The sequence below is a fragment of the Rhinichthys klamathensis genome, unplaced genomic scaffold (assembly GCF_029890125.1).
Source record: "Rhinichthys klamathensis goyatoka isolate OS25496 unplaced genomic scaffold, OSU_Roscu_1.1 h1tg000142l_1, whole genome shotgun sequence".
In the NCBI taxonomy this organism is placed as follows: domain Eukaryota; kingdom Metazoa; phylum Chordata; class Actinopteri; order Cypriniformes; family Leuciscidae; genus Rhinichthys; species Rhinichthys klamathensis.
The window spans coordinates 687879-705000 of record NW_026606677.1 but is presented as its reverse complement, the minus strand read 5'-3'; the positions used below and the strand labels follow the sequence as shown (position 1 = coordinate 705000).

The window sequence follows — 17122 nt, the reverse complement described above, 5'->3', positions numbered from 1 at the left end:
TCACACACTCACTCACACACTCACTCACTCACACACTCACTCACACACTCACTCACTCACTCACACACTCACTCACTCACACACTCACTCACACACTCACACACTCACACACACACACTCACTCACTCACTCACTCACACACACACACACACACTCACTCACTCACTCACACACACACACACTCACTCACTCACACACACACACTCACTCACTCACACACACACACTCACTCACTCACTCACTCACTCACTCACTCACTCACTCACACACATACGCACACGCACACACCCACAGTCACAATATGGTCATACTTCCTGGTTCTGGTAAGAACTCGAGCGGCTTCGTTTTGGACCAGCTGGAGTTTGTTTATTAAGCGTGCAGGGCAACCACCCAGTAGAGCATTACAGTAATCTAGCCTTGAGGTCATGAACGCATGAACTAACTGTTCTGCATCCGTCAGTGAGAGCATATGGCATAATTTAGATATATTTTTAAGATGGAACAATGTGGTTTTACAGATACTAGACACGTAACTTTCAAATGAAAGGTTGGTATCAAAAAGCACACACACACACACACACACACCCAGGTTCCTAACCGACAACGAAGACTTGACAGAGCAGCCATCAAGTGTTAGACAGTATTCTAGGTTATTACGTGAGGACGTTTTTTGTCCAATAATTAGAATCTCTGTTTTTTCAGAGTCTATCTGGAAATTAATAGTCATCCAGTTTTTTATATCGGCTATGCATTCCGTTAATTTGTGGATTGGTAAGTTTCGTCAGGGCGTGAAGAAATATAGAGCTGAGTATCATCAGCATAACAGTGAAAACTAATGCCATGCTTCCTAATGATATCTCCTAAGGGTTGTATGTACAGTGTGTGTGTGTGTGTGTGTGTGTGTGTGTGTGTGTAGCATGGACAGTGTGTGTGTGTGTTAGGGGTGGGACGATACAGGTACCTCACGATTCAATTCTGTGGCGATATGTGGTCCACGATATGATAATATCACGATTCGCGATATCTACGATATTCAATATATTGGAAGAAATTTCATCAACGATATATCACGATATATGTGACTGAAAAGAAAGATTAACAATGCATGTGTACATATTGAGAATTAATATACCGTAAAACTTCCCGGGTTTTTATTTTCCCAAATCGTCGAACTGCACCGGCTTGTATTCGAGACAGGCGTCTATATGAGACAGGCCTTTATAATTTAGTGTTGAGATGTTGTTCATTGAGTTTAGGCGAGTCTCTAATCTCTAAAAATCTCGAAATGCTCCACGTGAAACTGCGGTCTTCCGACCTTTTACTATCGTGTCAATTGATTTTGATTAATATGCGCGAGGGAGAGAGAGCAAGACAGCGCTCGTGTTGTTTGAAGACGTGAGAGTGCGGCCGCACGGCCGTTGCGCTCTCTCTGCTCGTAAAACCCGAAGTGTCTCCACACTTTAGAGTGGAAACTAGCGGGTGGGTCTTTGATTCGTTTTATATTGTTTTCCGCCATTCTTCTCGCTTCTCTCTGTTGTTGTGAGTTAACTTGTGTTCTTCACCGGCCGCTGTTTGCGCCACTTTACCCCTATTTACTCGAACAGCGCCCCCCGCAAACAGAATGGTAGATATTGGGTAGTGACAGTGACACTGACAAGGGGTAAATTAATCATTTTGTGTTGTAATAAAATATCGATATTGGGCGTTAGTGTATCGATTATTTATTGCGACAGAGAGCACAACAATATATTGCAATATCGATTTTTTTTCCCATCCCTAGTGTGTGTGCAGCATGTACAGTGTGTGTGTGTGTGTGTGTGTAGCATGTACAGAGTGTGTGTGTGTGTGTGTAGCATGTACAGAGTGTGTGTGTGTGTGTGTGTGTAGCTTGTACAGAGTGAACAGCAGCGGTCCTAGTACTGAGCCTTGTGGTACGCCATACTGAACTTGTGATCGATAAGACATCTCTTCATTTACTGCTACAAACTGATAACGGTCAGATAAGTGTGATTTAAACCATGCTAATGCAATTCCACTAATGCCAACATAGTTCTCTAGTCTATTTAAAAGAATGTTGTGGTCAAGGGTGTCAAATGCAGCACTAAGATCGAGTAACACTAATAGAGAGATACAACCACGATCGGATGATAAGAGCAGATCATTTGTGACTCTGATGAGAGCTGTCTCAGTGCTATGGTACGGTCTGAATCCTGACGGAAAATCCTCGCAGATATCATTTCTTTCTAGAAAGGAGCACCGTTGTGAGGATACTGCTTTTTCTAGTATCTTTGATAGAAAAGGCAGATTCGAGATCGGCCTGTAATTGACTAATTCTGTAGGATCAAGTTGTGGTTTTTTAACAAGCGGTTTTATCATAGCCAGCTTAAAGGTTTTTGGTACGTATCCTAGAGACAAAGATGAATTAATGATAGTAAGAAGAGGATCTATGACCTCTGGAAACATCTCTTTCAGTAGCTTAGTCGGTATAGGATCTTACATACAAGTTGTCGATTTAGATGATTTAACAAGTTTAGAAAATTCGTCCTCTCCTATGGCAATAAATGAATCAAATTTTTCCTCAGGGAGACTACAATGCACTTCCTGATGCGATACTGTGGTAGACGGTTGCATAGTTATAATTTTGTCCCTGATATTATCAATCTTATAAGTGAAGAAGTTCATAAAGTCATCACTGCTGTGTTGCTTTGACACTTCTGAGCTTGAAGCTTTCTTTTTCGTTAGTTTAGCCACTGTTTCAAATAAATACCTAGGATTATGTTTATTTTCTTCTAATAGGTTTGAAAAATAAGCAGATCTAGCAGCTTTTAAAGCCTCTCTGTAAGCAACCGAGCTCTCCTTCCATGAAATGCGAAATACCTCTAGTTTAGTTTTCTTCCAGTTTTGCTCCATGTTTCTGGCTGCTCTCTTAAGGGCCCGGGTGTGTGTGTGTGTGTGTGTGTGTGTGTGTGTGTGTGTGTGTGTGTGTGTGTGTGTGTGTGTGTGTGTGAGAGAGAGTGTGCTCGTTGTACCACGGCGTTGGACAATTTCCTTTAATCTCTAAGCGCAACGGAGCAACTGTGTCTAAAGTGTCTAAACTGTGTCACTATCATCATGCATTAACGAATTAAAGACCTGGCTCAACTCCAATTTTCTCAGTCTGAACCTGACTAAAACAGAAATATTAATCACTGGCCCTCCATCTCTAACAAAAAAAAATAAAGTAATATTCCCAGACTTGACCTTGAAGCTACATCAATAATTCCATCTGCCACTGTCAAAAACTTGGGTATCATTTTTGACCCTGCACTGACGTTCGACACTTACATTAATCAAATTTGTAAAGCATCCTTTTTTCATCTACGTCGTATGGCCAAACTCCGTGCCTATGTCAGCCCAAAAGACGCTGAAGCACTAGTACACGCGTTCATCACTTCTCGCCTCGACTATTGTAATGTTATTTTTTCTGGTCTACCAGCACACTCTATCTCACGCTTGCAATATATTCAAAACTCTGCCGCAAGACTATTAACTTACACCAAAAAAAAAGTCACTCAATGATCCCGTCTATCATCTATGGGTGGCAGGGCTTTCTCTGTTATAGCCCCCAAGCTTTGGAACTCTCTTCCGTTGGCTCTCAGGACAACAACCACATTGCATGTATTTAAGTATAAACTCAAAACACATTTGTTTAACCAGTCACAATGTTAACAGTCACAAAGTTAACCTAGGTTCCAATAATTCTATTGCATCTTCACTCCAACTGCCCACTATGTTGTCTGTAATTAATGTTTGTTGCCCTGTTTTATGTTTGTATTGTAAATGTAATGTGATTTGCAACTGCAATCGCTCATTACTTGGACTGGGCAAATGCCCATTGTCTGTCTATGTGTAAACTGCTTGCTATCTACTGTCAATGTGAAGCGTCATTGAGCTTGGGAAAGGCACTATATAAATTAAACTTATTATTATTATTAAAGTGCTGGAAAAGAGAGTTAAAAGTTTCTGTTGCAATATCGAGTTCTTCTAAGCTATCTGGGATGCTGAGATGATGAAACTGATTAGGAAGATTATTGATAAAGCAATCTTTAGTGGCAGAAGTTATAGGTCTAACATATTTATAACACGGAGTCGGCTTTGCAGCCTTGGCTAAATGAAGTTTACATGAGACTAGATAATGATCTGAGATGTCATCGCTCTGCTGCAGAATTTCAACAGCATCAACATCTATTCCATGTGATAATATTAGATCTAGAGTATGATTACGACAATGAGTAGGTCCTGACACGTGTTGTCTAACTCCAATTGAGTTTACAATATCTTTAAATGCCAATCCCAAAGCATCTTTTTCATTATCTACATGTATATTAAAATCACCAACAATTAGTACTTTATCTGCAGCCAATACTAACTCTGATAGAAAGTCCGCAGATTCTTTGATAAAGTCTGTGTGGTGCCCTGGTGGCCTGTATACAGTAGCCAGCACAAATCTCAGACGGGATTCATCATTTACACTAGATAGTGTTACATTAAGCACCAACACTTCAAATAATTATATTTAAAATTAGACTTCTCAGTAATTCTGAAGATATTACTATAAATTACAGCAAAACCTCCCCCTTTGCCTTTCAGACGAGGCTCGTGTGTGTGTACCTGCAGTACAGTGAGGTGCAGGACCGTGTGTAACGTGTGTGTGTGTGTGTGTGTCCTCAGGTGGTGAACCTGCAGTACAGTGAGGTGCAGGACCGTGTGTAACGTGTGTGTGTGTGTGTGTGTGTGTGTGTGTGTGTGTGTGTGTGTCCTCAGGTGGTGAACCTGCAGTACAGTGAGGTGCAGGACCGTGTGATGTTGACCGGCAGACACATGGTTCGGGACGTGAGCTGTAAGAACTGCAACAGTAAACTGGGCTGGATCTACGAGTTCGCCACAGAGGACAGCCAGCGCTATAAAGAGGGTCGAGTGATCCTGGAGCGAGCGCTGGTGCGGGAGAGCGAGGGGTTCGAGGAGCACGTGCCGTCAGACGCCTCCTGAGTCACCTGACCTCCGTCAGCCCGGTCACGTGATCACATGACCTTCATCAGCCCAGTCACGTGACCTCCGTCAGCCCAGTCACATGATCACCCTCAGCCCGCCTTCTCGCAGAGAAACATGATTTTATCTAAATAGATTTACAAATAAACACTCATTTGACGCTGAAAAATCTCCTCTTTAATTGGCTGAAAGTACAGAAATGATGAGGCTCATGAAGGAATGTGAATTCATATGACTTCTATAAACACTGACAGAAATTCATAAGCTCATGTTTTCTTCATGCATCTTTCCTCTCTGTAAGTGTTTGAGCCAAAACACTGCTTCGTACTATTGTGTGTCTATGCCATTATTGCTGTTGTTTTGTTTGTGTCGTGTCTTCAGCTCAGTTTTATGTTAATGTTATTCTCAGTGAACGTGATGCAACACATTTTACAGATTTGTAGATAAACGACCTGATTAGATTAGTTCAATAATGAGTTTTCTCACCATCTTGATATTATGACACATGATGAAACCTGCAGTTTCACTCGCGCCTGTAGAACAGAAAGATAAATGCATCTAAAAGCATTGGGACATCATTGACAAATCTACTTGTTCTGTTTGTTTTCCTGGATCTCAGTGGAATGTGTTTCATATGTTCACTGGGAGCAGATGCTGATAAAGCATAACCTGAGCTGGAGACACAGTAAGACCACAGCAATACCAGCACAGATAAACGTGTGTGAGGTTCTCCTTTCTGCTGTCAGGATCACGGGAGATTGGAGTTCGAGAATGGAGAAATCAGTGGAGTAGTAATTCATCAAACTCAGTTTCCTTGATAGTTTATAGATCGCCCGGGTAGCGATGAGGAGTGTGACGGCTGTAAGAACTCCTCATCATCTGTGCGCTTCTTTCTCCCGGCAGTCGAGAGCTAAACAAACCGGTTCAGGATTGCTGACTGGAGAGATTGGAAGCTTCTCCTCTGGGTGAACAGGTTTCTGTCAGCGCTGTGATCAAGGCACTGTTCTGAATGAAATGTATATACACGTGTGTAAAGGTTCCTGAAGCATCAGCCTGTTCTCGATCACACACTCTCGAAAGATCCCGCCGTCTGCCTTTGTTAGAAATGATTTGTTCTAGTTCAGTTGCTTTTCCCTTAGTTTAGCATTCAGAGGAGCGTTGAGTGTTACTGAAGCGATTACTGGTGGATTTGTTCCTAAAGCTCCTCAGTTCTGCCGCAGTCTGAAACTTTATTGTTCTGTAATTCTCAGCAAATTCCTCACATGCTTATGATCGTTTCTCTTTAGTGTTTGTTTGTGATGTAAAAGTGTGACCAGCAAGACCGTTTTCTGCTTCTCTATATTTATCCTTTCATTAAAGCATTTTCTGTTCATTATGTTTTTTCAGCGTCTGACGTTTCTAATCTCAGTTGTGTTTAGCCTGAGCTGCATGTTCTTATACACACTGAACAAAATTATAAACGCAAAACTTTTGTTTTTGCCCCCATTTTTCATGAGCTGAACTCAAGGATCCAAGACTTTATCTATGTACACAAAAGGCCTATTTCTCTCAAATATTGTCCACAAATCTGTCTAAACCTGTGTTAGTGAGCACTTCTCCTCTGCCGAGATGATCCATCACCTCACAGGTGTGGCATATCAAGATGCTGATTACACAGCAGGATTATTGCACAGGTGTGCCTTAGGCTGGCCACAATAAAAGGCCACTCTATAATGTGCAGTTTTACCTCCCAGCAGAGGGCAGTGAAGCTCAGTGTTGTTCTTCTGCAGTCTTGAGAAGAAGTGCTCGACTTCATCCAACATCACAGAGGATCATCTTCGGTTCTGTGTCTGTGTGTGTGTGTGTGTGTGTGAGAGAGAGTATTAACTAGAGCTGACGGAAGGGTTTTATCTTACATCTACTGTCATTCAAGCCCTGCTCACGTACACTGGAACAAAACCTAATTTCTGCTGGTCAAACACGTGTTTACTGACACCAAACAAATCAGATCAACAGAAAAACTCACCAGTATGTTAAAAGAAACTGCTTCTCGCTCTTAAAAATAAAGGTTCAAAAGGAGGTTTCCATAGAAGAACCATTTTTGGTTCCCCAAAGAACCTTTCAGTGGCATCGATGGTTCCAGAGAAGAACATTTAACACTTAATACTAAATACCATATTATGGATGATGACATCACTGTTTTCAGCAGAATTTCTTTATAGATGAAATTAACTAATTTAATAATAGATTATCTTTACAAGGGAGCTGACTTCAGCTGAACAACAGACGAAATGCATTGTGTTCCTGTTTATGACTGTAAAGCTGCTCTGAAACAATCTGAATCTTGAATATTTAATTTTTCCATTGCACAAAAGTTTCTTCAGATTATTAAAATGTACTTCACAAAATGGCTCTTTTAAGGACTGATCGCTGAAAGGTTCTTTGGGGAACCAGAAATGGTTCTTCTTCTGAAAACCCCTTTTTGGAACCTTTATTAAAATAAAACAAACATTCTTAATCTAATGAACCTTTTGTGGAATAAACAAAGATTCGATGACAAAGAGCCTTATTTTTAAGAGTGCACGTGTGAGTTGTTTGAGGACACGAGAGAATCAGATGAAGCTCATTAGATCGAGAAGTTTTACGATCAGAGATGAAAGCTGTCAGTCAGCAGACTCTTATCGCGCTCATGTAATCGCAGATGATTTATGATCTGACTGTTTCTACAGTGAGCAGAAGCGCTGAGCACGTAGAGCAATAACCCCGCTGACCTGCACGGAACTCACTAACTAACGCTTAAACAGCAGGAAAGAAACCCGCCGGGTGAGTGTGTGTGTGTGTGTGTGTGTGTGACCAAAGGTGACAGTGAGAGGAATCCAGCAGCACAACAGCGCGCGCGAGGAGACGCGTCAGACGCGCGCGCTGAATCATCGGTGTGTGGAAAACTGCCAACTCATGCTCGTCAGCGTGAGACTCCAGGTGATGAGCAGAGACGAGCACACAGACCATCACACACACCTGCATCCCACACACCTGCGTCTCACACACACTCGACCATGGGCCGCTACAGCGGGAAGACGTGCCGCCTGATCCTGATGCTCGTCATCACCGTGGTCTTCTTCGTGGCCGAGATCGTGGCGGGTTACATGGGGAACTCCATCGCGCTCGTGTCCGACTCCTTCAACATGCTGTCGGATATACTGTCGCTGTGCGTCGGGCTGACGGCGGCGCGTGTGTCGCGGCGCGCGGGCTCGGGGCGCTTCACCTACGGCATGGGCCGCGCGGAGGTGGTGGGCACGTTGGCCAACGCGGTGTTCCTCGCGGCGCTCTGCTTCTCCGTGTCCATGGAGTCGCTGAAGAGGCTCGCGTTGCCGCAGGCGATCGATGACCCAACGCTGGTGCTGATCGTGGGCGCGCTCGGGCTCGCGGTGAACGTGCTCGGGCTCCTGGTGTTCCAGGACTACCGGTGCCTGTGCGCGGCGCGGCAGAAGGACGCGGGGGCGTCGCGCAAAGAGGACGGGGAAGTGGCGGAGGAAGAAGCAGGTGCTGATCATCACAACGCTTCATTGTGTGTGAGAGGGAGAGAGATAGAGTGTGTGTGTGTGTGTGTGAGATGAGAGTTGTTGTAAACAGATCATGCATGAATTATTAGTACAGTATTGACTGTTTGCTTGTACTTTGAACTAATAATCTGCAATGAAAGAGGCCATTCACACAGAACAGAACGCGTAACAAAAGCAACTGGAATAAAGTTCTAGTTCTAGAAAAAAATCTATTTGTTTACAAGTTGAACTTTTAGCTTGGTTTATACTCGCCGGAAGGTGTGGGCGGCAAAAATGACGTCATCGCGGAGTGGGCGGTCGTGCGCGTTTAGTGCGCGAGACCCCATTTCGCGTGGCGATGTGCACGGCATTTTTTGTAACTTTCCGCGCGGCCCCGCTTCCGAAGAGATGCACGACTTCGAGCCGAATCTGGCCGAGCATGTTCTCATCACACCGACACCCAGTTTGTGCATCTAAATTAGTTTACATTTATAAAAGGACCCTTCAATAAGCCCGTTTAATAAAAATAAAGGTCCATGTTTTATAAACATGTTCACGAAACTAAATGAAAATTTTAAGGTAGCCCCAGAGCCCGTCTACGGAGAGCCTGCATGGCCACTCCCTATTACGTCCTATTGTACCGAGTTGTGGTTGTAGTTCCACTGGGGGCGATCGCCCATGAGTGCAAAATGAATGGGAGTCTATGGAGCTAGACGGCAAAATTTGTCTCTTTCACCCGATTGCCGTTGAGAAATCTCAGATTTGATTGTAGGTTTTGCAAGTTCAACATGGGTTATAGGTCGAAAGTTGAATGAACGAGTACTTATGTCCTTTCGATTTCTTACAGGTTGAGTTGTTGTTGCCCATAACACGTGAGCATTCTGCTAATGGACGCTGGTTGGTCAGTGAAGGACTGATTACGACCAGAGACACCGCTTGATGGCATCGTGGCATCCGAAGCGGGACCTTTAACTTTAGTTTTACACAAACTCTTCTAGCTCGTGTGTTTACCTGTGTCAGCTGTGTCGAGAGAAAAGAAAGTGCAGAGCGCGAACGCACCAAAGTGACTGAAGGATTGCCGTAAAGCAGTATCTCTGGTCGTACGATGTGTATGACATCATTGACATTTTAAAAGCAATAAGTGAAAGTGACTCTAAAAAATCTAACACCCAACAATGTGTAATTTCTTTGCATCTCGTTTCGAATACAACATTCAAATTACTAGACAAAAAATTATAAAGTGGATTTTGAGGGGTATATCTCCATAGACCTCCATTCATTCTGCACTCGTCCTGTGAGCGCCCCCATATGTGGAACTGCAACCAGTTCAGAAGCCGGAAGTTTACTGAGAGTGGAAGTTCTCCCCTTATGAGACATTCTCTGGTAGCCCTAACCTAACCCTAACCCTAACCCTAGATTACAATTACTCGAGGCGCCCCCTGTCGTTTCAAATAGTACAACGGCGGCGCATCAAGTATAAACACCTCGTGCGTTTGTGGAGGCTCGCGCTGCGGAGACAAGGCTTCACCGAGCGCAGCGGTCCGCGCATGTTTACAGCGAAAAACACCCGTTCTGTGTGAACGGGCTCTTAATCCATGACTTCTGATCGTCCAGCTGTGATGTTTGACCCTCAGAACCAAACATGCTTGTGGATCTTCAGTTCTGCACTCCACACTTGTCCATTATGCGTCCACAGGGCTCCAGGACCAGAAGGCTGAGAGAGAAGGTCCTCCTCTGAACATCCGAGGTGAGTCTCCTGCGTTTGAGTGTTGGTCAGGCCAGTGCTGGGCGGTATACCGGTTCATACCGAATACCGGTGTTTATTTTTGTAATGATATGAATTTTTAATATACCGACATAAACAACGTTGGGAACGCGTCGCGACACCGTTTGAGAGAGCCTTTTCACTGTTGCACTGGTGATGCACAGCTGTGTTACTAAGCGTGGCAGTGAAGATAGATCTGTTAAACTATAATTGATAGCTGTCAAATTATATTACAGTGTTTTCCATCACAATATCACAATATCAACACTGCCCGCAACAAATACATTTTCCAAAAGGCTTTGACATCGTTGAATAAAGTCTCTCTGAGGGTCAGTGTTGTCTCTCTGAGGGTCAGTGTTGTCTCTCGCCTCTCTGAGGGTCAGTGTTGTCTCTCTGAGGGTCAGTGTTGTCTCTCGCCTCTCTGAGGGTCAGTGTTGTCTCTCGCCTCTCTGAGGGTCAGTGTTGTCTCTCGCCTCTCTGAGGGTCAGTGTTGTCTCTCTGAGGGTCAGTGTTGTCTCTCGCCTCTCTGAGGGTCAGTGTTGTCTCTCGCCTCTCTGAGGGTCAGTGTTGTCTCTCGCCTCTCTGAGGGTCAGTGTTGTCTCTCGCCTCTCTGAGGGTCAGTGTTGTCTCTCTGAGGGTCAGTGTTGTCTCTGAGGGTCAGTGTTGTCTCTCGCCTCTCTGAGGGTCAGTGTTGTCTCTGAGGGTCAGTGTTGTCTCTGAGGGTCAGTGTTGTCTCTCTGAGGGTCAGTGTTGTCTCTCTGAGGGTCAGTGTTGTCTCTCTGAGGGTCAGTGTTGTCTCTCTGAGGGTCAGTGTTGTCTCTCGTCTCTCTGAGGGTCAGTGTTGTCTCTCGCCTCTCTGAGGGTCAGTGTTGTCTCTCGTCTCTCTGAGGGTCAGTGTTGTCTCTCGTCTCTCTGAGGGTCAGTGTTGTCTCTCGTCTCTCTCAGGGTCAGTGTTGTCTCTCGTCTCTCTGAGGGTCAGTGTTGTCTCTTGTCTCTCTGAGGGTCAGTAGTGTTGTCTCTCTGAGGGTCAGTGTTGTCTCTCTGAGGGTCAGTGTTGTCTCTCGTCTCTCTGAGGGTCAGTGTTGTCTCTCGTCTCTCTGAGGGTCAGTGTTGTCTCTCGCCTCTCTGAGGGTCAGTGTTGTCTCTCTGAGGGTCAGTGTTGTCTCTCGTCTCTCTGAGGGTCAGTGTTGTCTCTCGCCTCTCTGAGGGTCAGTGTTGTCTCTCGTCTCTCTGAGGGTCAGTGTTGTCTCTCGTCTCTCTGAGGGTCAGTGTTGTCTCTCGTCTCTCTCAGGGTCAGTGTTGTCTCTCGTCTCTCTGAGGGTCAGTGTTGTCTCTTGTCTCTCTCAGGGTCAGTGTTGTCTCTCGTCTCTCTGAGGGTCAGTGTTGTCTCTCGTCTCTCTGAGGGTCAGTGTTGTCTCTCGTCTCTCTCAGGGTCAGTGTTGTCTCTCGTCTCTCTGAGGGTCAGTGTTGTCTCTCGTCTCTCTGAGGGTCAGTGTTGTCTCTCGTCTCTCTGAGGGTCAGTGTTGTCTCTCGTCTCTCTGAGGGTCAGTGTTGTCTCTCGTCTCTCTGAGGGTCAGTGTTGTCTCTCGCCTCTCTGAGGGTCAGTGTTGTCTCTCCTCTTTATGAGGGTCAGTGTTGTCTCTCGTCTCTCTGAGGGTCAGTGTTGTCTCTCTGAGGGTCAGTGTTGTCTCTCGCCTCTCTGAGGGTCAGTGTTGTCTCTCTGAGGGTCAGTGTTGTCTCTCTGAGGGTCAGTAGTGTTGTCTCTCTGAGGGTCAGTGTTGTCTCTCTGAGGGTCAGTGTTGTCTCTCTGAGGGTCAGTAGTGTTGTCTCTCTGAGGGTCAGTGTTGTCTCTCTGAGGGTCAGTGTTGTCTCTCGCCTCTCTGAGGGTCAGTGTTGTCTCTCGTCTCTCTGAGGGTCAGTGTTGTCTCTCGTCTCTCTGAGGGTCAGTGTTGTCTCTCTGAGGGTCAGTGTTGTCTCTCTGAGGGTCAGTGTTGTCTCTCTGAGGGTCAGTGTTGTCTCTCTGAGGGTCAGTGTTGTCTCTCATCTCTCTGAGGGTCAGTGTTGTCTCTCATCTCTCTGAGGGTCAGTGTTGTCTCTCTGAGGGTCAGTGTTGTCTCTCATCTCTCTGAGGGTCAGTGTTGTCTCTCATCTCTCTGAGGGTCAGTGTTGTCTCTCTGAGGGTCAGTGTTGTCTCTCATCTCTCTGAGGGTCAGTGTTGTCTCTCGTCTCTCTGAGGGTCAGTGTTGTCTCTCGTCTCTCTGAGGGTCAGTGTTGTCTCTCTGAGGGTCAGTGTTGTCTCTCATCTCTCTGAGGGTCAGTGTTGTCTCTCTGAGGGTCAGTGTTGTCTCTCATCTCTCTGAGGGTCAGTGTTGTCTCTCATCTCTCTGAGGGTCAGTGTTGTCTCTCTGAGGGTCAGTGTTGTCTCTCATCTCTCTGAGGGTCAGTGTTGTCTCTCGTCTCTCTGAGGGTCAGTGTTGTCTCTCGTCTCTCTGAGGGTCAGTGTTGTCTCTCTGAGGGTCAGTGTTGTCTCTCTGCAGGTGTTCTTCTGCACGTGCTGAATGACGCACTGGGGTCGGTGGTGGTGGTCGTGGCGTCGGCTCTGTTCTATGTGTGGCCCCTGGCCCCCGAGAGCCCGTGCAACTGGCAGTGTTACGTGGACCCCAGTCTAACCCTCATCATGGTGGCTATCATCATGTCCTCCGCAGTTCCACTGGTCAAAGAAACCGCTGGAATCCTGTTGCAAATGAGTCCGGCTGACCTGCGGCTGAGCCCCGTCCGTGAGTTTACCAGCACACACACTCACTCACACACACACACTTACACACACACTGATGAGTCCGGCTGACCTGCGGCTGAGCCCCGTCCGTGAGTTCAGCAGCACACACACTCACACACACACACACACTCACACACACACTGATTAGTCCGGCTGACCTGCGGCTGAGCCCCGTCCGTGAGTTTACCAGCACACACACTCACACACACACACACACACTGATGAGTCCGGCTGACCTGTGGCTGAGCCCCGTCCGTGAGTTCAGCAGCACACACACTCACTCACACACACACACTCACACACACACTGATGAGTCCGGCTGACCTGCGGCTGAGCCCCGTCCGTGAGTTCACCAGTACACACACTCACACACACACTGATGAGTCCGGCTGACCTGCGGCTGAGCCCCGTCCGTGAGTTTACCAGCACACACACTCACACACACACTGATTAGTCCGGCTGACCTGCGGCTGAGCCCCGTCCGTGAGTTTACCAGCACACACACTCACACACACACTGATGAGTCCGGCTGACCTGCGGCTGAGCCCCGTCCGTGAGTTCACCAGTACACACACTCACACACACACTGATGAGTCCGGCTGACCTGCGGCTGAGCCCCGTCCGTGAGTTCACCAGTACACACACTCACACACACACTGATTAGTCCGGCTGACCTGCGGCTGAGCCCCGTCCGTGAGTTTACCAGCACACACACTCACACACACACACACACACACTGATGAGTCCGGCTGACCTGTGGCTGAGCCCCGTCCGTGAGTTCAGCAGCACACACACTCACTCACACACACACACTCACACACACACTGATGAGTCCGGCTGACCTGCGGCTGAGCCCCGTCCGTGAGTTCAGCAGCACACACACTCACACACACACACACACACACTCACACACACACTGATTAGTCCGGCTGACCTGCGGCTGAGCCCCGTCCGTGAGTTTACCAGCACACACACTCACACACACACTGATGAGTCCGGCTGACCTGTGCCTGAGCCCCGTCCGTGAGTTCAGCAGCACACACACTCACTCACACACACACACTCACACACACACTGATGAGTCCGGCTGACCTGCGGCTGAGCCCCGTCCGTGAGTTCACCAGTACACACACTCACACACACACACACTGATGAGTCCGGCTGACCTGCGGCTGAGCGCCGTCCGTGAGTTCACCAGTACACACACTCACACACACACACACACACTGATGAGTCCGGCTGACCTGTGGCTGAGCCCCGTCCGTGAGATCACCAGCACACACACTCACACACACACTGATTAGTCCGGCTGACCTGTGGCTGAGCCCCGTCCGTGAGTTCACCAGCACACACACTCACACACACACACTGATGAGTCCGGCTGACCTGCGGCTGAGCCCCGTCCGTGAGTTCACCAGCACACACACTCACATACACACACTGATGAGTCCGGCTGACCTGCGGCTGAGCCCCGTCCGTGAGTTCACCAGCACACACACTCACACACACACTGATTAGTCCGGCTGACCTGTGGCTGAGCCCCGTCCGTGAGTTCACCAGCACACACACTCACACACACACACTGATGAGTCCGGCTGACCTGCGGCTGAGCCCCGTCCGTGAGTTCACCAGCACACACACTCACACACACACACTGATGAGTCCGGCTGACCTGCGGCTGAGCCCCGTCCGTGAGATCACCAGCACACACACTCACACACACACTGATTAGTCCGGCTGACCTGTGGCTGAGCCCCGTCCGTGAGTTCACCAGCACACACACTCACACACACACACTGATGAGTCCGGCTGACCTGTGGCTGAGCCCCGTCCGTGAGATCACCAGCACACACACTCACACACACACTGATGAGTCCGGCTGACCTGCGGCTGAGCCCCGTCCGTGAGTTCAGCAGCACACACACTCACACACACACACTGATGAGTCCGGCTGACCTGTGGCTGAGCCCCGTCCGTGAGATCACCAGCACACACACTCACACTCACACACACACTGATTAGTCCGGCTGACCTGCGGATGAGCCCCGTCCGTGAGTTCACCAGTACACACACTCACACACCACACACACACTGATTAGTCCGGCTGACCTGCGGATGAGCCCCGTCCGTGAGTTCACCAGTACACACACTCACACACACACACACTGATGAGTCCGGCTGACCTGCGGCTGAGCCCCGTCCGTGAGCTCACCAGCACACACACTCACACACACACACACACTGATGAGTCCGGCTGACCTGCGGCTGAGCCCCGTCCGTGAGTTCACCAGTACACACACTCACACACACACTGATGAGTCCGGCTGACCTGCGGCTGAGCCCCGTCCGTGAGCTCACCAGCACACACACTCACACACACACACACACACAGATGAGTCCAGCTGACCTGCGGCTGAGTCCCGTCCGTGAGTTCACCAGCACACACACTCACACACAGTGGAGAAACTCTGCACACACACACTGCACTAGCACAGATAAAGCTTTAAAAGGGGGTTTTCACAGAGAATCAATTGATGAACCATTTCTGGTTCCAAAGAAATGCAGAAACGCTTCTGGAACAAGAACACATGTGGGCGGGGCTTGATTGTGTCTGTGGGGAGTTGATTGGATGGTTGTGGTTTGCTATTGGCTGATCTCATGTGAGTGACAGGTTATAGCCCCGCCCTCGTCATCAGAGAAGAGAAGAGATGCTGCAAGAGGAACTGATTCTGATTCAAGATAACCAGGAACAGGAGTTTAAAACACTGATAAATAATTAAGAATAAATTATTGGTGGTTTCATGCTGACTTTAATGGAAAAGCTTCCCACTCATGACGCTTGTTTTTCTGTGTGTGTGTCCCAGTGGAGAGTGTGTGCAAACTCCCCGGCGTGACGAGCGTTCACGAGGCTCACGTGTGGGAGCTGTCTAAAGGGCGTAACGTGGCGTCGCTGCACGTGCGAGTGTGTCCAGAGCTGGCGGATCTGAGCTGGGCGGCGGGGCCGGCGGGCCGGGTCGGGCTCCACGGCCAGATCCTGCAGGTGTTCCACCGGGCCGGGGTCCACAGCGTGACGGTGCAGCTGGAGCGGGCCGAGGGAGAGACGGACACCGGACACTGCAGCGGAGTGTGTGTGTCGCCCGCCTGCGTCAAGCTCTCCTGCTGTCCTGCCGGCGCCACCTCAGTGAGTGTGTGTGACGGAAAGCCCTCAGTGAGTGTGTGTGATGGAAACTCCTCCTCGCCCTCGGGGGACGTGGCTGTTGACATGCTGAACGCTGGATCCGCCCTGCTGAGAGACACACACACAGACACACACAGCCTGAACACACCTGACAAGTGTGCCGAAAGCACCAAGTTTTAAAGCTAAAAGGCTGGTTTTTCAGAAGCGTGGAAGATTTTTGTCCTGGACTAAAAACCCACAATGTTTTAGTCTGAGACTGAATCCCAGCCGGATCTGAGCAACAGTGCTGTGATATTCTGCAGAACACAAAAGACTGTTTAAAGGGATAGTTCACCCAAAAATGAAAATTAGCCCATGATTTACTCTCCCTCAAGCCATCCTAGGTGTGTATGACACTCTTCTTTCAGACGAACACAGGCTTCCTGGCTCTTCCAAGCTTTATAAAGGCAGTGATCGTCCGTTTCTGTTTTGAAGTCCATAAAAGTGCATCTATCCATCATAAAAGTGCATCTATCCATCATAAAAGTGCATCTATCCATCATAAAAGTGCATCTATCCATCATAAAAGTGCATCTGTCCATCATAAAAGTGCATCTGTCCATCATAAAAGTGCATCTATCCATCATAAAAGTGCATCTGTCCATCATAAAAGTGCATCTATCCATCATAAAAGTGCATCTATCCATCATAAAAGTGCATCTGTCCATCATAAAAGTGCATCTATCCATCATAAAAGTGCATCTGTCCATCATAAAAGTGCATCTGTCCATCATAAAAGTGCATCTATCCATCATAAAAGTGCATCTGTCCATCATAATAGTGCATCTGTCCATCATAAAAGTGCATCTGTCCAT

At 47.7% G+C, this 17122-nt stretch overlaps 2 protein-coding genes across 5 annotated transcripts in view; both read left to right on the top strand.

Annotated features, from left to right (window-relative positions):
* Window positions 1-5197, top strand: part of ypel5 (yippee-like 5) — an 8223-nt gene extending 3026 nt beyond the window's left edge. For all 4 annotated transcript variants that reach the window (XM_056257745.1, XM_056257744.1, XM_056257747.1 and 1 more), the window contains exon 3: window positions 4804-5197. In XM_056257745.1, coding sequence (XP_056113720.1) covers window positions 4804-5028 — 225 coding nt within the window. In that variant the 3' untranslated portion in view covers window positions 5029-5197. The remainder of the gene's footprint in view (window positions 1-4803) is intronic.
* Window positions 5198-8063: 2866 nt separating this feature from the next.
* Window positions 8064-16683, top strand: slc30a10 (solute carrier family 30 member 10). Its single transcript, XM_056257721.1, has 5 exons — window positions 8064-8550; window positions 10246-10296; window positions 12852-13091; window positions 15382-15438; window positions 15955-16683. The coding sequence occupies exons 1-5, from the start codon at window positions 8064-8066 to the stop codon at window positions 16446-16448; spliced, it is 1329 nt and encodes a 442-aa protein (XP_056113696.1). The 3' UTR covers window positions 16449-16683.
* Window positions 16684-17122: the final 439 nt, after the last annotated feature.